Genomic DNA, 26,452 nt, shown 5'->3' with positions numbered 1-26,452 from the left:
AAACTTTTTGCAGTCGTTTATTATGTGTGCCGTAGCGCGTTTTCTTCGATATCAGCGTCGTCTGGTATAGAAGCATGCCGCTGTGGACATGCTGTAAATCTATATATGTGTTAAACGAGTGAGTGTCAATTTCAAGTGCGAATTTTGTTTTCTGGAGCTGCCGCATATATATGCAAGTACTGTGCGAAACTCGGCGCTGAAGGGGATGACATGAGACGTCTGTAGTTCACAATAGTAATGTTCCCGTGTTGTCGGAAACCATTGGTTCAAGGTATATAATCAATGGTATAATGCTGGATGGTATTTCAGGAATATTGAGCATATAGGGAATGAGTAATCGCAAGTGCTTCAATACTAATTGTCTTCGTTGTGTAACCGTCTGACCCCGCTTGGCTGCTTCGTTCGACCCTCCATGTCACATTAACCATCCTGTATACATCCGATTGATTCATCAAGCTTAATGTCTCATGACAACTGCTACGGAAAAGAGGTCTGGGGCTTGTGATTAGTGATGGCCGCCTGGAGTTCTTTAACCTTGACGGAAATCTAAGTGCACGTTTGTTTTTGCATCCTCCCACTATCGGAACCTTGTGGTTTACATTGTTTGCAAGTTTGAATAAATGCATTGCTAATAGGCCCATGTTATTCAAAAGCAAATGCTTAATACTACCCCTGCCTGAAGGCCTGAAGCCGATGTACGTGTGTATCTGGGACCTCCTGTTTACTGTATTGTTCTTAATAGACAAAATGTTAGGCGGGGCGCGTGCTTTTGCCACCCCATCGGAACATAACATATGTATAAAATGAAGAGATCAATTGCGCGGCTAGGTGTTCGACACGTGGACGTTCTGCGTCAAAACAGCGTACAACAGATAATAGAAGCCAGTAAATGGTAAGAAAAATTAGTGGTTGGAGTTATAGCCAAAACAAAGGGTTGTACCCTCTGTGCCGAAAATGCTCGTGAAAGATTTGATGGGTGACATGTTTTGCTGTCTAGTTTCCCTGTACTAAAGGCTTTAAACCCTAATTGACACTCTTGTGATGGCATATATTACTCACAGTTGTGCATGCACATTTCTGTGTGTTATGTCTGTGTGTTCATGTCCACAACTGTTGTAACAACATAATGTGTAGGCATTACACATCTATCAGAGGGAGTGAGAGAGAGGGACTAAACTTTATAAAAAAGAGCACATGAGCGTGGGTAGCTTTTCCGTTGTGGAGTGGGTGGTCCCCTCAGTCCAGTGGCCTTAGCTGCCCTTCTCGCTCGGTTGACCAGGTTGAGCAGAATTTTGTTAATGTCATCACTCATAGGACATAAAGTGGGATACAGAGTGGTATTTGCGACAAGTGAGGGGCTGAAGTTGACAACGCTTCTTTTTACAGGTCAGGAACATGAGGTGTGGAAGTAGGACAATGTGCATTTTCATCTTGGAAAAAAGATACAGTAGGAATACTTCCATGGTCAACTAACAACTGTGGTGGAAGAAGGATCCTAAGAAAGTAAAAGCAGCAGTAAGTATGTCTCTCACTCAGAGTTGACCAGGAGGAGAATGGGAAAGGTTGAAAAGATTAGTGGGGCAGGAGAAAAGTACTGTTTAGTGGACATGTCTTCTGCGCTTGTGATGGAGCTGTGGCATATGTTTACACATGCACACACAGATCATAGTGTTCAAAGCAGGGTCCACTCAATGGTTTGTCCATGCACCATCCTAAGGCTTTCTTGAAGCGGGAGGTTGAGAACGGCAAAGGATTTGCCAGCGTGTCACCTACAGCAGGTTCTCTCTGCATAGTGTGTATGGCACTGAAATATTGTCTGTGCCCATGCGTCATCTCCAGAACACCCAGTGCAAAAGAGCTAGACAGGGGTCGAGTAGGGTAATGGGAAAATGAGAGTTTGGTAACGATTCTTTCTTTCTTTTTTTATGCGTTAGCATTTATTTGCATGCTCTCACCCACTTTACTGAATCTGACTAGTTTTGTGGCCTTGAAGCTGTACTGGCATCAAATAAGAAACAAGACATTCTCATTCATTCATCTCACACCATGAACCCATGGCTGTGATGTAAGCATTCTACCACTACTCCACAGCTACATTACATTGCCCACAAAAAAAGAAATTTTTGTTTGTAAGCTATACTCTCTTAATTCACATAATGGCTTTAACTGGTCATATTAAAGGTCATTACACAAATATTAAGTCCCTTCTTTCATGATGCAAATTAAACCTCAGACTCTATATTCACCATCAAAAACAGGACATGTAATTGATCACATATTTCTGAAAGGTAATCAAAAATTTGAAATTGGAAAGGTGGGTAACATACTCGAGCATACACCTCCTGATACTTGCCGTCATGGGCAGTGAATCGTCTGCAATGAAAGCCCCAGAATTGTTTATGAGCATCGTAGATCTGGTCAAAATAAACGTGAATAAAAGTCAAGGTGATGGAAGGTTATTTGTTATTTCCTCCTTGTAATATTGCATTCTGCAATCCTTATTAATGATCTTGGAATTTGTCACAATTCACAGGGAAGTGTGCCTGCACTTCAAGCTCCACATTAACATTTATATCATATGCATTTCATTCTCTTGCTTCTATACAACCTCTTTTCAACATCCAGCATTCTGTTTGCTTGTGCCTATACAGATAAAAAATAACATATCTGCGAAGTTCATGATTCTATTAATAGTTCCAATTCACATACTGTTCAATATACCTGTGGCATAGCCGCGTTTGCAAGGGGAAATCTGTCTCACAGTCTCGCCAGGTCTGAATTAGACATGGCATATCTTCGTGAAATTCAGGTTGCTTGGCAACCATTGTTAAAGACTACCAGTAGAACATTCTTCGAAAAGTGTGCTTATTTGGCGGAAAATGGTTATTAGTGGGGAAACTGAAGGCCCGACTTACCTTTCATGAATTTCACACACGAACTGCAGTGCCAATTAAATCATGGCGTCGTTGCACTTTCACGTATTTGGGCTGTTTTAATGCTGGAAGAGTTGCCAGGTGTCGCCAAGGCAGAGTCTGTTTGCTTTCAAGCACAACTTCATCATCTTCTTTAATAACGATCACGCACACCCAAGATGATGTCAAAATCAGAAAGCCAGCTGCTGACCTGCTGTTGTCTTTGTATTGACAAAGTACACTGGGTGCAGCTCAGAGAGTTCTAGGAAAGGGGATGCAGTACAAAACACTCAAGTACTTTTGTGCCCTATGTCACTGACAGTGGCGTAGCCAGGGCGTGGTACAACAGGCGCATGCCCCAACTCCCACCCCCCAAACATTCTGTTAGTATGGGACCAGCCCTGCACCTTCCCTCCCCCAAAATAAGAAAAAAAAGATTTTGGCTTCATCACTGGTCACTTGTGCCCCATTGACCGATGGCAACTTGCATGTTGGCCATGCGGTTAGATGATGTAGCATCCATCTAGAAGATTCCTTGCTTTCCGTAACAAATAATGTATATTTCCACCTATGGACAGTGCCATCAGTGTTGTAAGCATGTTAGGGAACGCGAAAAATCAGAAGTTACAGAGGCTTTTTTGTGCTCATGTTGTTTTGCCTGAAGAAATAAAGGAATGTCATGTCTAAATTATGGGTCCGTGACAAAGCAAGCAATTTGAAGCCGGTGGTTATCGTGACAGTTATTACTCGTGCTATTGAAGCCCTGAGTATGTGCCACTGTGTTCTTGCTTCTTTTTTTTTTTTTTCATGTGCGACTCCTGTATAAAACCGGCAGCTGAGCCATAAGTACCCGAGATAAGAGCACTGTGTCCTGTCCTTTGTCCTTCCATTTCCTGGCGCTTTCATTCCACTACGAATCCCACCATTTGCATAACCAGGAGAGGGAGGGTCAACCCCCCCTTTTCTCACAGAACAGAAAGTTTCATGAAGGGGGCACTAATTTTCCATGGATGAAAGAGAAAGGTTGTATGCCAATGCAAGTAGAGGGCTAGTGGTGGTAAGAAAGGGGGGGTGTCATGGGTGCAATCCCCTTTCCCAGGAACACCTACAAAACGTCTTTGCCGTCACGCCATTAACAAATAGGATGAAGGTGCAGCTTACCACATGTTTGCGTCAGCTCACGAACGGTAGTGGAAAAATTGACTACATTTGTGGTTGTTGGAAGAAAGAAGGAAAGAATTTTGCTGGCTGCACTGGCAATGGCTGACAACCCTGGCCAGAAAACGGGGGCGTCTAATGAAGAGGGAACAGAACTGGAGAAAGCACAGAGTGGGAAGCAAAAAAGTAAAGAGGGCCTGTTTCCAACAATTACAGTATTTACAATAGTGTTTAATAGTGACAATAGAGGCCGGCATCAAGGTGTTTTCAAAGTACCCGCCGTGGTTGCTCAGTGGCTATGGTGTTGAGCTGCTGAGCACGAGGTCGCGGGATCGAATCCCGGCCACAACGGCCGCATTTCGATGGAGGCGAAATGCAAAAACACCCATGTACTTAGATGCAGGTGCATGTTAAAGAACCCCAGGTGGTCGAAATTTCTGGAGTCCGCCACTACGGCGTGCCTCATAATCAGAAAGTGGTTTTGGCATCTAAAACCCCATAGTTTAATTTTTTTTTTCTGTTTTCAAAGTGAACACACAAGTTCACCCTCGTTGCTGCTCTTCCCAGGCGCATATGTTTAGGACAGGCACATAGCGATTACGGGAGCAGAGAGAGAAAAACTTTATTGAAGGGAAAATCAACAAGCATGCAAAGAACCAACCGCACATTGTTCTTTCTTGAAAGTATGACGACTTAATCATTCTCTGGAGAATGACAAGCTCCTGTTTTGTGCCTGTCACCAGTCATCCACACAAAGTGCACCACCGGTAAGGTCCTCCACCGATAAAATATCTGCAGTCTGACCTTGCTGCTTGCAAGCATCCTTGAGGCACAGACAGAGAAACAATGAAAAAAAATCATTTTTCAGCTGTAGCACCCCTTCTCCCTTGAATCCAATGCTTAGGACCCCACTCCCTCTGCCAATTGGGCACAAAGAGTGCACTGCTTTCGGAGAGAAAAGGAGTAGAAACGTGTTTCCTGGTGCCTGTAGCAGGCAGAACATTGCAGCCCCACCTTAGGTGTGCCTCTACCTCATTCCAGATCGTGTTAGCCATAACTATTGAGGGGCGATCAACATTAAAATTACACAGAAAGAGGAAGAGGGGACGAGCGCATGCCTAAAAAACTTGGGGGCATTGTTGCTTCCCACCAGGCCTTCGTGTCGTTAAAGAGCTTCTCATTTCTAGTACTTGTCCGAATCGACGATCAGAACTGTGTGGAAGAAAAGTATAATAAGCCCCTCCCGCCCCCCTTTATTTTTTTTCTTTCCCTTGTCTCTGACTTTCATTATGTGAATAAACTTGAGGAGAGCTTGCTGTTAGGCTGATTGGTATATGTTCTTCAGAATGAAAACAGCGGGACAAGAAAGGAGGACAAACATAACGTTGATCTGCGCACTGCAAAATATATTATGGATGGGGGTATATAGGCCAGAGAAGCTAAGAAACAGCCACAAGAAATGTGGGAGGGTAGGTAGGCGAATGACAACCGGCATCCACACAGCGGTGCTGCCACTTAGAAAGGTAAACAGAAATATAGGAATGTTAGGGGCTGCCAGCAGCGTTCAGTAACCTGATGAATGTTTAGGTGTGTGACAGTGACTGACAGAAAAAAGCTTTAAGGAGGGGAGTGGAGTGATGGAGGCGATGAGGATGGAGGGGGGGGTTGGGGAGCAATGCACATAAAAGGTGCCAAGAACAAATGTGGTGAAAAATTAGAGAAATAGGATGAGCGTCTCATTACTTCCCGATCCCTTGACACCAGATGGCCGTGGCCAGTCGCCTAGCTGAGGTTCACCTACCCCATCATAACGCATGCTGCTTGCTGCTGAAAGCCCATCCAGACAAAACATCGATCGCTGAAGTCTTCAGAACACCCGGGTATCAGGAGGCAGAACACTTACAAAATCTCAAGAACCTGCAATCCCTTATTTTACAGCCAACTACCGATGCTGAAATTTTGACAAAGGCTTCTAACACAAAAAGCAGCCGTGCTTTGAACTGTCTGCTATTTCAATTCCCGAGTGTGATCAAATAATAATGTGCAAATAACAATATGCGTTGTGTGATAAGCACCACAAAGCCATGATTTCAAGTTCCCTCCAAACACCTCTTCAAGCATTTCACTGAAAGTAAATGAAACTTGCATCGTATGGTATTGAAGTTCTGGTGCAAAGCTTTATTCCTGTCTTTTAAATGCAGAAGAATATGGCATGGGCACAACTCGGGAAGACCAGTGGAGTAATAGGTCACTTGAAAAATAGTGCACGCCCTTTTCTGTACGTAGCTGTGGCTTAACCACTCGCTGGAAGATCTGGTTGGAAAACAATGCTTATCTCCATTGTTAGCTGGGCTGCAATGGGTCTCTTCCTGCTCATTGCCTTTCTTTCCAGCACATTTTTTCCCCATTTTCTGCATCAAGCAATAATTGAAGGAAACGCCAGTCCTTTTTTTTTTCATTCACAAAGACGGATAGATGGAGGATTTTTATGAACCATTTGCAAAAATCCAAGTTTGCTGTCTTGCCTAACTGCTTACCAAGAACTTTCCTCCACAGGCTCTATTCCACCCTCTAAGTGCGGTCCTTCAGGGGAAGGAGCCCGAGTTTAAAGGGTTTCCTTGAATTTCTGCTGAAATTTCTTGTCCTCATGGTTATGGACCCCACACCTAGCTGCCGAGAAGGAATGTCGTTGCCATTCAAGAGCCTTTGCTACCACCAACACCTATACTTCATCTCACAAGTCGTTTGAAGCACCACTGAAGGTACTAGGTGTACAGAGGTAATATCTTTCCGCGGCAGAATATAGTTCCCTGCATAGCTGTCTGATTAATGGCAGAAGTTTTGTTTTTGCTTGGCACATGATACGTTACTGTACACTGAAAATTCAGCAGCTGCTGAGCACACAATGCGGTAGGAATGAACACATCTCAAGGGGCATTCAGCCTTCCTATTGGCTAAAGAGTCCTGCAGCTTCAATGATGCTGCAAACAACTTGTGAGATGGAGTATAGAAGATTGAGTTCTTTAAGTGGTAAAGGCAAAGCTTTTCAATGGTAACAATACATTGTTCTGCTAGTCTGTGGACGGGAATATTGTGGTTGGAAAATGCATCTCTCGCACATACGCAGAATACATCTGCAAATGGTGGCCACGATTGGTTACATTGTTCATTATAAATTCGTAAATGCTGCTGCTTCTATAAATGTTTGGAAAAACAAACAGCACTTAACGTGGGACTAAACAAGACAGAAGAGAGTGCACTGTCTTGTTTTTGTTTGGTCTCATTTTTACCAGTTTTTCCAAATCGTGCACCAACTAGCTCATTAACATACATTATATAAATGCATCAAGTTGTAAACAAAATGTTAGTCTTTTTTCTTTTTTTTAATAGCATCATTTCTAAAAATAGCATAAGGAGGATAGCATAATTTGATGCAAAGTTGCTGAATACTGGAGCAGTGAAAAACTTCTGTCAGACGTTAAGCAATGTTGTTCCTGCAACATAAAAACATGCATCCTTGTTGATAATGCATGCTTTTCCGTAGAGTGCTGGAAGTTTTTATGTTTGCATGGTGTACTGGTAAAAACAGCTCAAACATTCATCGTTGCTTTCTAGTAAACTCAGAACCACTTCATGGGGTTTAAGGTCCCATAGTAACTTTAGCGGCCAGGTACTACCTTCGTCTACCAAGGGCCAGCCACTATATATGTATGTATGTATGTATGTATGTATGTATGTATGTATGTATGTATGTATGTATGTATGTATGTATGTATGTATGTATGTATGTATGTATGTATGTATGTATGTATGTATGTATGTATATGTATAGAGAGAGAGAATAGGAAAGGCAGGGAGGTTAACTAGACGCACGTCCGGCTTCCTACCCTGCCCTGGGGAAAGGGTATAGGGACGGAGAGAGAGAGTATATGTGGCCGAAGAAGAGTGTTAGTGGCCGGCTCTTGGTGGACAAAGTTAGTACATGGCTGCTGAAGTTACTTTGAGACCTCTGAGTTTTAAGTCATGTCTTGCCAGCACTGCCATTCTTGCCAGTAATATAGCGAGACAAAAGTAAAGGACACATTGGTGTATCTATGGGGAATACTTATTTGTACAGCCTGTTTCATGCTTGTCGTGTTGTTAAAGACAGTCCACTTCCTTATTTCTTTTATGCAACAAGTTTGAATCCAGCTTGTGCACAACAAAGCACTTGTTAATCATAATATTATAGTTCTTGCTCAAATATAATGAGCAGACAGGCTTCTAGTTTTTAATGCGTTAGCATTATTAGGGTACTTCATCCACTTTACTGGGGCCCTCTATCTATGTATGCATCTATGTATGTTTGTATCTAAGCATTTTCACACCTACCTGGGTCAGTGGGTAGTTCATTGTCAAATGGGCTTGGGCTCCTGTGCTGAGGTAACAAGGTTCAAAAATAACCATTGGACCAACTTGGATCACTGAGTATGTGGCAATGTATCATACGTGCCACTCTTCAGCAAACCTCTCTGGTGCCATCTTGGGTCTCTGGGTAAGTGCCAGTAGGTGTGTGCCACTTTTCAATGAACCTCTTGCCAACTTGGGTCACTGAGTGTGCGGCAAGCGAGGGAACGATTCTCAGCGTCACTTCTCATGTCGGAGGCCACGCACAGACTTCTCGGCGGCGGCGCTAAATGGCATTGGGTGTTCTTAGGGAAGCACGAAAGAGGAGTCCCACTGCAGTACCCGCCTTTTACAAAACTCGTTTTGATGGCGGCAATGCATTGTGTCGCTATATTCATTCAGTGCTAACTCATTACCACCGACAGTCATCGTGAGATAGGTTCTGTCGCAATTTTTTACTGATGCTGTGCTCTAAAGAATGTCTGACCTCATCTGAATGAAATTCCTCGTATCTTATGTAGGTATCTCATTACTATTCTTACAGTAAGATGGCAGGTCACATGAAGACACAGAAGATCAAAAGTATATGTCTCAAGTGTCAAACATTTGTGTGTTCAGCCAGTCACATAAGTGTGTTGCAATAAATACTTTATTGTCTTATATAGTCAGTCAGCATCACTTCCATCGTACAAGCAGCATGGTGTATTCAATGCATCGTGTCCGTTGAAGAAAAGTTTAGGAAGAGGCAGTTGCAATAAGCTAAAGTGTCAAGACTGTATGCTGATTCACACATAAGGAAAAAAAAAGAAATTGTCTCCACCAAAACTATTTCATACTTGATGCCATTATGTAGGGAACACATCCTCACATGGCTACAGTGTGGACGAAATGCAAAAAGGCTGGTGTACTTAGATTTAGGTGCACGTTAACACCAGGTAGTGATCAAAATTAACCCAGAGCCCTCCACTATGGTGCCCCTCATAGCCCCAGTGATGCTTTGGGACGTTAACCCTTTAAGGACGGAAGACAAGCTCTGCTCATCAAACACAAACTTGCAGAAAAGCTGAATGACGAGACCAGCTCACCCAGCGTTTTTTTTTTTTTTTTCCCTGCACGCCTGAAGACAATTTGAGCTTCGACATTATTTTTCACATGGCCTTGCTTTATATGATCATTAGAATCATTTGCACACAAAGAAAAAGTTCCCTCTTTGCAAGTTTTTTTCTTCTCTCTCTTTTTTTGTTAAGAGCCCAGCTCCACACATCAATCAATCAATCCGCACTGTGGACTTTAGCATGGCTTGTTCTAACAGCTGCAAACCATATTTTCAACTTTTTCACCCGCCATGCTGGCGTAGTGGCTTTGCATTGCGCTGTTTGTTAAGCCCAAGGATGCAGAATCAAATTTCAGCTACATTTCAGCGGAGGCGAAACACAAAAATGCCCTTGTACCGTGCATTGGGTACACATTAAAAAAACCCCAGGTGGTCATAATTAATCCAGAGTCCCCTACTACGGCATGCCTCATAATCGCATCGTGGTTTTGGCATGTAAAAGTAAAATCTCACAGTTTAAAAAAACTTTTGCATCACTTGACGTGAGGAACTTCTTTTGTTCTGCATCTTTAACACACTTTTAATAGTCAAAGTACGATGGCAATTTCTCATTGCAATAGTTTTGGAGATGGTCGCAAAAAATTTGACAACCATGCTTCAACAAAATACAGTTGAAACTAGATTTAACGAAGTGATAACCATGCTCAAATTATTTTGTTAAATCGGGAAGTTCGAAAAATCGAGTAAGAGATTTTTCAGTCCTTTGAAATCTAAAACTGTAACGTAGCAACACCCAAAAGATACCAAGGAATTATATTTGCCGCTAACCCACACCTGCGTATGTAAGAGGTCTGCGAGGGAGGCCAAATACCGCCCCTAGCCGTCTAGCATGCCGCCCCTAGCACCATCTGGTATTTAAGAATGCTAGCGACTGCCGAGTCCATTGTGCTGTGCATGGGTGCGGCATGCAGCCTCGTCAAAATGAAGCTAGGGCCATGACTACGGTGCCAAGACGTTTTAACATGAAGGCGTTAGAGTGCACGCTCGAAGAAAAACCCATCTGCGTCAAAATTAATAGGAAAACACAGCTTTCTTTACTCATTTACTTTAGGAAAAGCTTCACTAAATAGGCTTAATGCAAGCTAGTTTCGATAATTCCGGTTGATGACAACATTGAACCTTATGGGTACTTGCCAGGGCATTGAAATTTCTTCGTTAGATCGGGAGCTTCATACAATCGGGTTTCGTTAGATCGAGTTTTAACTGTAGCTTCTTTTCTTTCCAGAGGCACTTTAGATTCAATGAGTATTGGTGCATGCAAAGAGAAACTTGCAAGTCATCACTCAGGACATTGTAAGAGGTGAATTTTTTAATGTCACAAAGATTTACAGCAATTCATTGCAAGTCAGTGGAACAACACACAATGGCAGAAAGAGTTTTCGACCGCTATTTCCACTTGCAAAAAAAATAAAATCATTCAATCCAATGAGTGCAAATTTATTTACTACACTTCCACTAATCTGTGATCAGCAATCAAATTCAGCTGTTCCACATTTGTCACCATTCCACAAAAATATATGTAAAAAATATTTGTTTATTTCTGACTATGCCATAAAGACTAAAATAGCTATCTGCCAAAATCAAACAAGTATGAGTATATGCCTGAATGCCCACTGTACTGCCAACAAATTGTGCACAATAAAGTGAACAATCATACGAGAGCTTTGCCAACTAGTACATAATGAAAACAATGGCCAAAAAAGCCATAAATGTCATTAAAGAGCTAAGCTAACTTAAAGAATTTACAAAAATAAATGTGCATGAAAGCATTTGCAGTGCACAGGTAACTTCAAAAACTGAGAAAAATAAACAACAATAACATGCCAAACAGTATTTACAGCACATGGATGGGCGCAAATCAAATGGGGAAACAAAAAGCATTGCACAAAAAATGAGGCAAAAGCCAGTAAAGGTTACACAAAATTCATTAAGCTCAAAAGCATGTCACTGTTTCATACCACTCGTGCATTACCATTATTATGTTAAAGATTTCCGAAGCATGATGGTGAGTGCTTGCCTTACTGCTGTTCAGGGAGCAGGAGAAAAGAAATTACAAGCACCTTCACTATCCAGTGCATAGATGTAAAACTTCAGGCATTCTGATTTCAGTATCGTACGCACAGCTGCTTACACATTCTCGTTAACAGAGCACGAGTTTTACTGGACAAAACATTAACAATTTTCTGCAAGCTCAAGACAGTCTGCGCACGAGTCAGTGGCATGCAGTGTTTAAGTTTTTTCGTGCCTTGAGGGTCACTGCTGCTGTTTTGCCCTGCAAGACCCAGTCAGGAGACAACTTTCTCCTTTAGTCTTGGCTCGTAGGCAATGCAATGTATTGCCTGCATAAGTGACTAAATTTCAAAGTACTGACAGATATTTTCCAATTTGTAGATGTAGGTACAAATGCTGCTCGTGAGTCACAAGAACCTGCTGTGTTAACGTGTGATACAGCTGATAATGCCTCCAATGATTCTGTGGTTCATTCTTTACAACATCAGGGCACTGAAAATTTTTTCAGCAAGCAAGATGCTGCTGTGCTCAAACTGCTGTTTGCTGCGATCACAAGAAATCTTCATTATGACTTATTGCTACATCAGACTATAGACGCTTCTTACATGTATGAAAGTACCACACTTCGCAAATATTAAGATTGGGGAACACCTGTGCAATATTTTAATTTGATACTAAAGTCTCGAGATGCCAGACTTTGCGTCATCGACAATATCGTGAAGTAAAGATTTCTCATGTAGCAATAAGGCTAGTTATGATGGTGATGCTCATTAAAATAATAATAATAATAAACTAGAGTACTGCGGATTTTTCTGGCTGCACTCGCTCATGGCAGCTGCAGCAATCACAGGAATGGAGACAGCCACTGTATTGTCACATCATGATGTAGTATTGACCTCCTCAGTACTAAAACCGGATTCAGTTTCGATAAGCAAGATTTATTGTAGTAAATTAGGGTGCTCTCACACTTGCCAATATTTTTCGTAAGCTTTAAAGCGTTTGCACCTTCATATAACGAAAAAAAAAGAAGAAAACATTCAAAAAATGTAATCTCGGTACCCCTTTAACAGCAGGCGATAAAATTGAAACCAAGTTGTCCTAAAACAAAATGACTGTCACTCAAGCTATCGTCTGGAATGCAGTCAGACACTGTGAGCTACAAAGGATAAAATTTTCCATTGTGCAAGAGGTGGAGTAGATGCAAGTGAAAGCCGAGCAAGAGCCTGTGGAAGGAAGGCATCGCAAATAATGCCCGATCTCATAGGTGTGCTCATTGTACCAACAAGATCATTATATGCGCTGGGGACTGCGGGACTGCCTGTGGCATGCAGAAGTGCCCAGTAGTGCCACCCAAGTATGCGGAAGCTGGTAGGGAGACCAGCGGCAAAGATGCACCGAAGGGGTGACATCCAGCATCAAATTGAATGGCCTTGCGGCTAGATGCATTGTGGCTCTGTGGAAATTATTTCAGCAGTGTAGACTGAATGATAGCTAGGGTTTTGTGTTTTTGAAGGCATTTTATATTAAAATTGGAGGGCTGGTCAAAGTTTATATTTCGACAAAAAAACCATGGTTGTTGCTGATCTTTCATCATGCCCATAAATTTGAAAAGAGCGAGAAGAATAAGGGCAACCAAAGGGTTCCTTTTCATTTGAAGCCAAGTAACAACCATATGAGGCTCTCATTACCTGTTGACGTATGTATACTTGTTACTTGACTATAAATTGCAAGTACTATAGCTCCTTATCATTGCATTTACGAGGCTTAACAAGTTTCAAGATTGTCAATGCACAGGCACATGGCAGCTAAAACATGTTCATCATAATTTGTGCGAATTATTTCATCACTGTGCATATGGGGAAGCCTATATGATAAAAAAGAGTACACACTCTCTCTGACACCACCATTTCCCTTCACTGCTTGAACAGCTTGAGGCTGGCTTGCAGTCACAACATATACATTTCTGCGACATCCCACTAGTCCCTGCTCTGGATGCAGCCACTGAATTTGCAGCAGCGTAATAAATCTCAATGTTACATGTACCTTTTTTTATATTATAGTAGCAGGCATGTTATGGAAAAATAAACTCAACAAGCAGAAAAGGTTGTGCGTTTTCCAGCAAGTTCCAATATCTGCAACTAGCAGATGCTCATGACGTACTCTACTGTTCTTGAAGGAAATAATACAACCGGCAACCACTCGCAGCATTTACTTTTTCCTTTGATGAAGATGATGACTCTACGTGTTGAGTTGATGCATTTGCGTGTTTTCTGAGCAGCATAACTCCCATAGCCATTTACTGCATGTAACACTTGTTTGTGGGAAACAAGATGACTTAACTTTGTTTACAGGAACTTGCCATGTCATAACAAGAAGTGAAGGAGGCTTTTGGCACATGACAAGAGATAGAAAAGAGAAAAAAAAAAGACTGGAAGAACACTCTTTTCTGTAAGTGCTCATATGGGCTCGCACCCCTCAGATGAACTGACTGCTTTGCTCAATCGTTCTAAAATGTTCAAGCTCAACACTTCAGCTATTCCACAGTTCTGGCTAAATACTACGTAACAAATGTTCATGCTCCACGTAGCTACAGGCACCTTTAAAAAACATCTTCCTTCAATGCACACACAAAGCAGTGCTATAGATTGCGATGATGTCTTTTTGTGCAGCCTGTATATGCAATGACTGGTTTCAACTCTGTCACTAGGTTCTGTCGAAATAAATAAATAGCAATATTACTATATATATTGCCCTAAGTGTTTATACAGCAATGCGCATTTAAGTGGCAAAATTTGATTTAGTACCAGGTTAAAAAAAACTGTTCACACAACTTAAGATCAACACCATGAAATTTAGTTGCCCCCCCCCCCCCCCCCGAGTAAATTCACGCCTGTAGAATTTTCGCAACAAATTCCTTTTCAGAATGTATCAGACTTATTCTTCACAACCCACCAAGCTCCTGCAGTGCAAAAATTGATTGCTTCAACCCCATATACCTATCGAAACACAGCACAGTTGGCTGGAGCACACACGTGTAACAGCACAGCCAAGAGGATGGAACCCACCACCTTCCTACTCCCACATAGGAGCCACATTCTGGAGCATGTGGTGCTTTGCATCCACATACTCTAGGAATTGGCTGCCCAATCGGGCACAAATCTCGGCGAGTGCTCGGCTGTCAGCCTCTGCTTCGTGCGCTGAGGGCATCTCTGTTCCCACAACACGCTCATAAACACTTCCAAGGCTGAACCTCACTTTTCTCTTACTCTTTGCCGAGTGGCAACTGCCATTAGTGCTTGGCACTGTCGATGCAGCGCCATACGAGGCCAGGCCATTGCTTTCTTTATGTAGCTTTGAGGAAGCAGCTTTGTTTCCATTCACAAGTGCCCTGTTTATTGCCGACGTTGATGGGGCATTACTGCCATTTGCAGGAGCAGCATCTGGAAAATCAAGTCTCCGCACCACTGATTGGTGAAAGCACGGTCCAGTCTCTTCACGTCTCTTCTTTGCCAGAGGTGGAACGGCATGAGGTGCTGAACCTTTATTCTGTGGTGTCCACTCCGTTGGCCTCTTCGCAGGCTGGGACAGTAGCTCCCCGTCACTGTCATTCACAGACATAACATCTGCAGCTTCGAAGGCTTCCCAAAAATCCTTACCAAGCTTACCCAGTGCCGTCACCTCAGTCACCTCCTGAAGGTCAGCGGCATCACCCAAGATCTCGCGGAATGCTGGCAGGGAGTCGCAGCAGAAGAAAGCTGTCAGGTCAATGCCGGGAGAGGCGTGCTTCAGCTCGGCTCGCAGCAGCGGAAAGTCAAACTTGTCGCCATTGTGCGCCACAAGACAGATGGGCGGTTGCAGGGTGTACAAGAACTTCTCCAAAACGTGGGCTGCTTCCCCAAAGGATGGGCACCATTGCAGCTCCCAGTTGTCCAGACCTGAAAGGGCAAGCAAGGCAGTTAGCGACAAATGTGAACTGAATTTCCATGTCTTGTCACAGATTGTGGGACAGCCACAATCTGAGACACCCTTTATTTTTCCTAGGCCCACTTGTATTCTACTAGGTGTTGCAGCTTGTGTCATGAAATATTTCAACCCTTTAGTAACAGCTCCAGCATGAGCTAACACTGGTGAATCTCCCTCACACCCGCATCAGTTAAAGCCACCAGGTGAACATTTATATGTGGCTTGTGCTCCAGTTCCTTATCTTTAGTGTCTGTAGGGAAATGATAAACTATATAGAACAACTAGGATTAAATGTGCAGCATTCGCTATGTGCAGACAGTTCACATACACATGAGTACTGTATGTGATAAACTGTAATAGTATGGTACATGCTCAGGAGACATGCACCCAGTGGGGCAAGCAAGTTTATGACATAATGATAATACAATGCATTTGCCCCACACATGCAAAGCTCACTATTTTACAGGCACATGCAATGGTGAATTTTGCTTAACAGGTTCTAAAATAAAATCTGCACTATAAGAAAGCTCATAATTTTAATATGAACTGGTAGCAAGCATTAATTGCATGCTTGTTGCCATACAATATACTTTAGTCAGTCTTCGTCCTAATTCTTTAAAACCACACTGCGAAACTAAAAATACAATGCAGAAAGACCACTTGTGCTAGTCTGGGTCATGTCTTTGTTTCATCTTTGCCCCCTTCTGTGTGCTGTGATTTTTTTTATTCCCCTCTGCTGCTTTAAAGCTTCTTACTAAGTAGCCTTCACAGCTGTGTCCATTCTGCAGAATCACAGAAATAAATTTTTGTGTTATACTGCACACACAGAAAGATAGTGTGCGAACAAAGGTGGCATATGGCATCTGAAACCTATACAAAAGAGTCCTCTCAAATAATTTCAACTCAACCACTGGCATTTCCAGTGTTAAAATCGCTCTCAAATTACCAGTAGGCACATACTGTGTCGATGATACTGTGTCGATGAGCCTAGCAGGGCATAATTCAGAAGTTGCACTACAAAATGTTACCTGAATGGCTGGCACTTTTGACTGTCCGTGCTAGGAATTCTTGTTCTCCACAATGAGATGGGTGACACTTCAGCTAAATAACCATGCTCAGCTGACCACCATGGCATATATAGGCAGAAATCTCCTTCAGCTGAGGTGTGGATGGGTATCAGGTGACGTCGCACTCTTGCAGAGAGGTATGGAGCCATAAGCCCAGTTAACTCCTCCCCTCACCTGAAGCAGCCCTGGCAGACATCCATGTTTAAAATTTGCAGAATTCCAATGTACCACATAATGCACAAGTTGTAAGGCTCTTACTGCAGCTGCTAGTGTGCAGACGGGCATGATACAATAATATGAAATTTGTGTACATGTACGGTATGACAGCACATGGTTGCAACATGGGGGGAGAGGTGACAAGCCTAAGCTGAATGGCATCGTCAGCAATTATCTGAGGAGGGATGAGAAAGTTTGTATTCTAGCATACGATGTGGTAGTTAACCAAAGATGGAAACAGCAGAGTGGTGAAGGCAAGAGGGCCAAGGATAGAAATTTAGTGCAAAGCAAGAGGAATGCCAAGCACTCTCCAAGTACTTCATGGCACCTTAGACTATGTCCAGAGCAAAGCCCTTCCCTTCTCTAACCAAAGAATTTGAGCAGTATGTTCTGCAGGATCGATTCCGATAAGTGTGTGACTACTTGTGGTTGCACAAGTTAACAATGTGAATGTCTAGCAATATGTTGGTGTGAGTGGTCAATGTCACAGCGTTAGCCAATACGCAGTAGTTAATGATGGTTGTAGCGGGAGAACAAGAATAACAGTGTTTATCGCAATGCAGCGATCGAGTCAGACTGCAGACTTGTCAGCCAGGGTTAATGCTGTAATTTCTCCATGCAATAAAAGAAGCCCATCTTTTTCCACAATTTTCATTTGCGTTTTAGGCTTTAAAACAGCACTGCTTATAAAATGAGTCCTCTTCTAGTTTGAGGATCATTCCACCAACTCACCTTTATTCGCTTGCTTGCTTTTTCATTGATTCATTCTATTATCACATTATCTTACAGGCACTGAAGCACCAAAGTATATAAATATAATCAGCTCATAGCAAAACATAAAACAGCTTCAATGTGACAGAAATCAAGTTTGATAAAATAACAAAAGATGCTTTACCCTGTTGCACAAAAAAGATAAGTCTTTTCAGCCGAAGGCTCTGTAACCTCACAGGAGAAGTGGTGCAGCTCGATATTTTGTGACACAAATTCACTTGAGGCAATTAGCATACCAGAAGTGAACAGGAACATGAATCTGCAGAATTTAATTAAAGAGCTGTGTTATGCTCATGTATGAGAATATCAGTACCGCACATGTTGTATCTTACAATTCTCATATCACATAACAGTGCACCAGTGCACTTCAAGCATAGAGCTGTATTCCACTCATTTTTCACATGTTTGGCACTGGGAAAACAGAAAGGAGGCACAATCACAGAATACAAGCACGGTATGCAGGCACAACAACGACTGGTAGAATACTGTCACCACAACAACACATAAGTGGAATTCATCTGGTTCATCACAGGCAAGGACTAAGATGGAATTGAATGTGTGGTGTTTAGTGGTGCAAGGGCCAGGTATGGCCAAAGAGCACCATGCTAGTGTTAATGAGTTCGCAGTGGAGTGATGAGTTCTGTGAGGTTGATGTGGCATGGCTGTAAAGGGGCCTAAAAATGGTTGCTGTAAATTTTGTAAAATCTACTTGTAGTAAGATCATGGCAATGACTAATGACTTGTACTATGAGCATTAAAATGCATTGCAAAATAATGATGCAATATACAAAATACGTAAGATGCTAACATCGGCTAGAGCACTACTGCCTCACCGGAGCCCTTGAAACACAGGGGCCTGGAGGCATGTGCTATACAAAACAACTATCACAGCGGCATCCTCTGGAAAGAGGATGCGCTACGAAACTATTGGTCTTGTAACATGTAGGACAACATCATTCAAGAAAGCGTGGACTGTTTCGGTCTTAAAAAGCAGTTCTTTACCAAGGAACATAGCCGGATGAAAAGGGACACAATAGCGTTATGCAAGAGGAAAATGTTTCTTCCTCTCTCTTTCAGCTTCCCGACACTCCAGAAAGACGTGGAGGATGGTCAGCCTGTCACCACATCTACCACAGGTTGGAGGCTCGTTACCAGTCAACAGAAGGTTATGAGCGCCAAATGTGTGTCTTATTCTGAGTCGAGTGAATAGGACATCTGTTCTTCCATGTTTTCGTAGTTGGGGACCAAAAACCTAACTTTTGCTTAATCACATAGTGCTTATTGCTCGTTTCAGCATCCCACAAGCGTTGCCAGTGGCTTCGCAGTTTGTTTCGTAGGAAAGGCTTCATGTCTGTGGCAGGAGCAGAACGAATACCCTGCGATGGTATTGATTAGGCAATTTCATCGGCAAGCACATTACCCTCGATTCCTCTGTGGCCAAGAACCCAGCATATTACTACATGTCTATGATATAAATAAATGTTGCACAAGAGTGAGTAAAGTTCAATAAAAACAGGATTTGTATGCTTTTGTAAAGGCATTAAAGCTTTTACAAGACTTGCCCTCTCAAGGACTAAGGTGGAATGTGCAGGCTGAGGTGATACACACTTGCAATGTGGAACTTCTGTACTATTTCGAAAATGAATGTCACAGTTCCGTATTGCCTGGTCACCTTTTTGCGTAGAAGTTGCCCCGACTAAAGTATACCAAGGTTTTCATTTTTAGCGCGACAGCATTAAGGGCCCCGTGTCGCAGAAAATCTGGTGTCTGCATCGGCGGAGTTGTCCATAAGCGAAAATTTCTATATATTTCGACATATGTATATAGCATGCCTTGATGCATGACATACGGTATATGTGGCTTATATTGCCACACCATTCTATCACTAAAGTTGCTCATACCTTGTCTTGAATTCTTGACGAAGTTATGGCTCAGAATTTTGAGAATGACAGCGCACCAACAAATGTCATGAAACAAAACACTGACAGCACGTGCGTTTTATGTTAAATCTTGTCACACTTCAATATTATAAGTGTGAAACAATAATAGAAACCTGAAAATTATGCAGTTGTTTTGGCGCGGCTGTGCATTACCTCCGGGATCGGCCCACGCAAGAAGCCACATTTCTACCAGAAAGCTCGCCTTCGTGCATAGCGTCTGCCGGTTAACATTACGGTTACATAAGCTGCAGTTGCCAGGAAGCACGAAAAGCAGTCATGAATCTTTTAATGCTATCACGTTCAACTCTTAAAGGCGAAGCTTAAGCGTCCTCGAAACGTTTTTCATTTTCCACTAATATGATGTTGCATTTCTTCTTCATTTATACAAGTGTATGTACTACATTTAATTTATGTCTCTTATTTAGCTTTGTTACAAGTGCTTGTTGTGCTTTTGTTAATGTTATAGAATTCATTTATGTTCCTCACTATGTCTTTAAGTGTCGAAAATCCTACACCATATTCTTTTTTATTAAGAACTCTGTAGCAGAAAACATGCCCATTCGTCAGCAATTTATATGCAGAACAACCAGCCACAATAGCCCAGTGGCCATGGCATAGCAGTGGTCAGCTCAAGGTTGTGGGTTCGATCCAGGCCACGGCGGCTGCATTTCGATGGGGTTGAAGTGCAAACATGCTCATGTACTTCGATTTAGGTGCACATTAAAGAAGCCCAGGTGGTAAAAATTAGTCAACTACAGCATGCCTCATAATCAGATCACGCTTTTGGCACACTAAAGCTTCAGATTTTAATTAATTCACTTTGATACCTTAAAGACCCCTTGATAGGGGTATTACATAAGGGGTGTGAATACATCACTACATTGAGCACACAAACAACAAGAGAAAGAAAGTAAAATGCATATGAGCTAAGTGTTAAATACATAAGTACAAGTATATAGACCCAAATTATACAAACTAAAAGTGCACAAGCAGATAAGTATGTTAACATAAGCCAGTTTCTCTGTGAAAAGTGCGCAGCTGTACTTTTCGCACGCATCTACTGCACTACGCACCTACTTCTCACAAACAATGTAGGAATTGTAACCATGCCCTTCCATACAAGTATACCGTATTGTCAGTGACAATCTAAGAGGGTAGTGGCAAATGCACTGCTACCTAACTTGAAGGTAGCTTGTGCAGACGTACCAGCCAATTATGAATGCTCATTGCCACTTATCTGCCAAATTTTCTGTGAAGTTTACAAATTCAGCTTCTAAGATTTCACGACTGTTTCTTCAAAGCATTATGAAAAGTTAATTGTGTATGCAAAAACGTTTTGCTCGTCTTCCGATTGTGAAGGAACATAAGAGGGGTGCCTCGAGCAAGTTCCTGAAGCAGGCCAAATTGTCAACAGCAAAATCGCACAAAAAATTTCGGTGACCTAAGAACAGTTTGCTGGTTGCCAGCTTGTGCTGTTCAAAGCTTGCTGCTGCTTGTGTGCTGTGTCTAAAGGTAAACCATTCTTTATGAAGTGTGTATACTATACGACTATATGACACAAAAGGTGTGTACTCAGGGCCAACTATCTTTCTTAAGCTGCACTGCCCCCCCCCCATCTCCTGCTTTCCCATGTTGTGTCCAAGGGATTTTTTACTAATTTTAGGCTCACAGGCTGGCAGATGTGCTTCCATGATGTAAAAGAGGTGGCAAACTCTCAGAAACTAGGTAGCCTTAGAGTGCAGAGCAGGTGCAGTATAGTTTTGTTGGTGAAGCTTGTACTGAATTCTTAGGTTGTCACCGATTACATAGTATGTACATGCTAAATCATTGCGGGTTTGCTTCACCAAATGAAGCTACTTCTAGAAACAGACACCTGATTCCCATCCTGTAATGAAAGTGTATTACATATGCAGTCAACCTGTCTGCGGTTCTTTGACAGTGGCCATGGCTACGCATGGCATGACTGAGCACACATGGGGCCCGCACGCCCCATCATCTTGGAGGTAATCTGTGACATGTGCAAATGCTGGGTGAATCGAGATGGCTGGTGGTTCGATGCGCACTGTCTTCCCACATAATCTCCAAGTTTTAGAGACACATTGCAGCTAGAGGGAGCATGACGTGTTCACTCCCCGCTGCCAGTGCTCTTCATCGCTCCAGCGTTGTGACAGTGAGTGTGGTCATTAAGCGATAGTATCTGTTCATGTTTGCCTATGTGCACGTGACACCATGATTGTTAATATAATTAGTGAGGAAACGTTTACTCCAATTTATTCAACCGATAAAACTACAGATCTTACTTTATATATTTGTATAAAACATTGCAATTGCTGTAAATGTGCCTTTCCAGGTGAAATATGACTCTTTTATTTTCACACTCACAAACAGCTTCGGTGTTGCTTAGTGTGCTGGTGCTGATGTCTGCTGATTGCTAAAAAAAATACAACAATAATTCAGCTCCGCCAAAAAAAAAAAAGACTCATTCGTGGTAAAAGGCATAACAAATAATGTATCATAATGCACGTCTAGTCACATGCTGAAGGAGTCACATTTAGACAATAGAAGGGTGGAGATCTTCAACATAATTTGCAACTTGGTGAACATCCAATCTGAGATATGACTTCATTCTGCTAAAATTAAAGTGCAATAAAAAAAAAGGTGACACCGGTCGTTTTTGGTCCTAGTTCTGCCAACTATGCTTTGCACTATGTCAGTGGAACTAGTGCATGCTTAGCACAGATGCCATTCTCTTCTACTTTTTTGTAGACAACAGCACAAATGGGCTGTCTTTTGAGTCAGTCCTCTCTCTCTCTCTCTTTGATCAACATTTGGGGGGTTTTCCACAAGGAATATGTGGTAGTAGTAGCAGTAAACTTTACTTTGTCTGAGATGGGGTTTAGGGAGGAGGGGGGTGGGAGGTTGTCCTCTTCTTCCTCAGGTGGTGGCCAGGCTTTGCGCTTTGGGACTGCATGTGTTGATTTGACGCTGCTTTAATTTTTTTACCACATATGCCTCGTTAGAGACTGCTCAGCTCAGACAAGGCATATGTAATAAAAAAAGTAAAGCAGCATCAAATCAACACATGCAGCCCTTTGTGGTGCAAGTGCTGCAGCAATGAGCTTGCGCATTTTTTCGTTTGTTATCCAACAAGTACAGTCCTGTGGAACATGAGGCTCGAGTTTAGCCTCCTTAAGAATTTTGAGCCTGATATCCTCCACTTTCAGTCCTTTTTGACAAGCTTCCTAGTCCATGTGCCAGGACTTCTTCCCATAGCCTGACTGTGCGCAAGAATCTGGCACACATTCAAGTAATCTGCGACAGAGGCATCATGCACTTTGTGAGACATCTTTGCAACCATCAGAACAGTGTTTCACCATTGTGATGGGTGAGTGAGTTGGTTCACTCCAAAGCCTTGGTTGGAGTGAACTGACTTGGCAAAAAAAAAAAGGAAGTGGCACAAGTGGGTCCCCAAGCTAAAGTAGAACCCTGTAGGGAAAGGGTTAAAGGACCTCACCACTGATTTGAGCAGCCTCCACCGTAACGGCACTCTGTGGCTGCACGCAAAGAGTGAGTTTATGCAGGCAGCGCAGTGGAACCTGCAGAAGCTTCCGTGGCACAGCAACCAGCGACAGCTCAGTCACGTTCACCTTGCGCCGTGGCATATACTCTGGTAGGCCGGTTGTCTCAAAGTCCAAAAATACCAGGGTCTCAATTTGTCGCGGCTGCCCTGCACCACGAAAGTAACAAAAGTCAGTGCTGAAGACTTGCAGGCAACCAGGTTGCTTAAAATAAAAACACTTCGATTGTTAAAGGGATATTGAAGCAAAACTTTAAATCGGTTTAGACCGATGAAGCATTCTTTGAAAACTGTTATCGTTCATCTCAAAATAATGGGTTGATTATTAGAAGAGAACACGAAGGTGAAAGCTTCAGTTCTTGAATTTCACGTCGAATCCCCAACACCGGTACATCACTGTGACATCACAAATTTCGAAGTATCTTTTTCGTATTTAGGCTGCACTGGCACAGCAAAAGTTCCCGAAACTCACCATGTTCAACCTATGGCTCCTTTAGAACACAATGTAGTCTATCTTTACCACTAAATAATTAAATAAGTCCTAGAAAATGCTGTCACAATCCATGGTGTAACAGAGAGTACATCAAGGAGGTGTTGCCACCTGTCTTTTGTTGCTGCACTTTTTCTGGCTTGCCAAGCGTCTTATCGTGGTAAGAGTAGTGTTTTTGATATTGTAGAAAAGTAATTTAGTGATACAGAAGTCATTTTTGTCTTGAGCAAAGTTTGGTTATATGCTGGAAGTTGTTACTTGCTCTCTAAGGAGTGTTCTACCACAAGAGTTTTCCAAATTAGTTCATTAATAGCAGAGATAGAAATATTTGAAGTGCTGCGAATCCGCAATTCCAGGAGGCAAGCGTCATCACCAACATGCACTCTTTCCACTTGCCCTGTTTAGCCTCCGAACCCATGATTTCAGGAGGTGAGCATCATCGCCAACATACAGTTTCCACTTGCCCCGTTTGCTTCCGCAAGCGAAATACCTTCCCTGCGTTCACCCATACCGGAGCCAAAGGATCGCGCTATGAATACGTCACGGGCCCTGCCTTTCTACAGTGAAGCTGTATGTGACTAGGATCCTGGGATGTCTTCGCCTCCGTTGACAGACAATTCAACCAATCACAGCAGAAGGCGTGCGCCACTGGGTCCCTTGCAGCACCACCAGATGGCACTCGCCTTCGCAGCAGCGGCGGCACCGGCTGTGCGTGGGAAAGGAAAAGAATTGGAAAGCTCACATTCGCGCATAGCGTTCGCCACAAGCATTTCTTGCTAACTAATTACGGTCGCATAAGCTCCAGTTGCCGGGAAGCGGCAATTGTAGCATACGAAGCAGGGAGTGATGTGACTACACCTTCATATGTAAGAGAAGAACCCACCTAGCAACTGATTTCATTTGTGTTGTGATAGCGCTTTGGAAAGGCTACGCATAGGACTACCGAAGAGCAGCATGAACACAATGAGTGGCGATGGGAACAGCAATGTCATTACGCACACCAGCGTCGTGCTCAGGCTAGCCGAGTGCAGTGATTCCTGGCCAAAGCATGCCAAGCATAGTTAGGATGCCTGAAGAGCAGCATGAATATGATGATCAGTGAAAGGAACAGCAATGTCAATATGCACAATGGCATCGTGCTCAAGCTCAGCAGGACGCAGTTCAAGGCTACGTCACATGGGTCTACAGGATCAGGTGATATGACAGCTTTACTGGCCAACCACCTCAACAGCATGGATTGGAGCCCAGTTTTTTTTCCCTCTCTTGCATTTTTGCTGAGTGGCGAAATTCCGGTGACGGTCTCGCGCACAAACTGTTGCATTTGTCTTGTTTCACACCGCTGCCGACTTTGCGAACTCTACATGAAAACACCTGATTAGCAGTATAAGCCAGTGCCACAATCACAAGCACTGAGGCAGACACAAGAGGATGAAAGAGCATGATTGCGGCGCTGCAACACAGTAGAAAACAACATAGTTTCGTTCTCTGCACATGCGACTGCACGATGTGGGAACAAGCCGAGGCTTTGATTTCCGTATTCCCATCACCTTACAATGTTCCAATAAAATGATTTCACCAAAAAGCTAAGTGGAGAACATACATGCACAATATATTGCAATGCACAATTAGTCGTTAGCTCAATAATTTATAACTATATTAGGTTGCGTATGTGTTGCAATCGATATATATATATATATATATATATATATATATATATATATATATATATATATATATATAGTACTGAAGCACAAGTTTCAAGATTTCAATCACCAAAATGCGCACCACAGCATAAAAGTACTTTCGTGTGGGACAAAACTGCATGGATGCCAATGCTTATCGCATTTCCAGGATGCCTGCAGGGTCACGCCTCGATAGCTGTTATAAACGACTAGGGTTTATTATAGTTTCAGCACGTGCCTTAAGGCGACTATATATTTAAAAAGTTAAATGAGTAAGATTTCTTTTTACATGTACACTCTAAGTAAGTTTGTATATATAAGGAGCAAATGTTGATCGCCTTTCTGTGTGATTTATATTTAGATCGGGATTTCAGGTGTGCGATTAAAATTGGTGAAATTCACTACAAGACACCGCGCATTCGTCTGGCGCAATGACTCAGCTTTCTGTCTAGCCTTGGTTGTGTCTTGTCCTCCGAAGCCCTGTCCTGTTAGGCGGCGTCATCGATTCAAGAAGCTTGCAACTGCGTAGCCTTGATGAGTGTTGAAACGAAATGAGCAGCCAACAGTTTTATTTGCACGCGTACTTATAAAAAATTACCATAATCTGCTCTGAATCTTGCGTCGTCGGCACACATCGCGATGCACTGAAATGTCGAAGAATGGCCAGGCGTACAGCACGTTTGCTGTTATCAGGCAAGCATCGTAAGGCCATTCGCAGGGCCCTCAAACAGCCCTTAATAAAACTGGTGATCATACATACCCGGCGGCCTGTCCATGACGGCTGTGGTCGACGACGTTCGTTTCTAAGCCGCTCGTGTCCAGCCCGGGGGTTCGTCCACGTGCTCAACGCAGCGTTGAGGTCTGTCTGCGACGATCTATCACCCGTTGCCACTTCCGCAGCCTTCCGCACGCTTTACGTACGGCCGCGCGCGCGGAACCCCAGCCCTCGGAGTTCCATCGCGTCCGCTTCGCGACCGAGCACGATACAGGTGGACACACCGCTTCGCTGTCACCGCGTTAAGGGGCTCGCGTAGAATTATTCCCGTGCATCGAAGCCACGTTACCGACGCTGCAATAATCAACGCATTGGGGCGGCCATGTTGTTTACACCCATTAATCGCGCTGACGTCGGCGACGCGCGCTGACTTGCCGACTTGCTGCTTCCG

The 26,452-nt window shown here is 43.0% G+C and overlaps 1 protein-coding gene and 1 long non-coding RNA gene across 4 annotated transcripts; one reads left to right on the top strand and one right to left on the bottom strand.

Annotated features, from left to right (window-relative positions):
* Positions 1-35: 35 nt before the first annotated feature.
* Positions 36-14,172, top strand: LOC142575679 (uncharacterized). Of its 3 annotated transcripts, none has more exons than XR_012826694.1 (4): positions 36-118; positions 1,387-1,515; positions 10,796-10,870; positions 13,932-14,172. It is a non-coding gene; the product is annotated as an uncharacterized LOC142575679 (long non-coding RNA). The 3 variants fall into 3 exon arrangements; XR_012826695.1 differs by having other exon boundaries at positions 68-271; XR_012826696.1 differs by lacking the exon at positions 10,796-10,870.
* On the bottom strand, positions 10,862-26,452 carry LOC142575672 (uncharacterized). Its single transcript, XM_075685211.1, has 3 exons — positions 26,047-26,452; positions 23,052-23,264; positions 10,862-15,515 (listed from the first exon to the last, which is right to left on the bottom strand). The coding sequence occupies exons 1-3, from the start codon at positions 26,060-26,062 to the stop codon at positions 14,653-14,655; spliced, it is 1,092 nt and encodes a 363-aa protein (XP_075541326.1). The 5' UTR covers positions 26,063-26,452; the 3' UTR covers positions 10,862-14,652.

Source organism: Dermacentor variabilis, chromosome 1 (genome assembly GCF_050947875.1).
Source record: "Dermacentor variabilis isolate Ectoservices chromosome 1, ASM5094787v1, whole genome shotgun sequence".
NCBI lineage: Eukaryota > Metazoa > Arthropoda > Arachnida > Ixodida > Ixodidae > Dermacentor > Dermacentor variabilis.
Note: the sequence above shows the minus strand (reverse complement) of the source record. Positions and strands in the feature narration are given on the sequence as shown.

What these genes read in the sequence shown, in the direction of transcription:
- LOC142575672 (XM_075685211.1), bottom strand. An exon ending in GGAGGCTGCTCAAATCAGTG is followed by an intron (nt 15,516 to 23,051) that starts GTGAGGTCCTTT and finishes TTGCCCTTTCAG; the next exon opens with GTCTGGACAACTGGGAGCTG.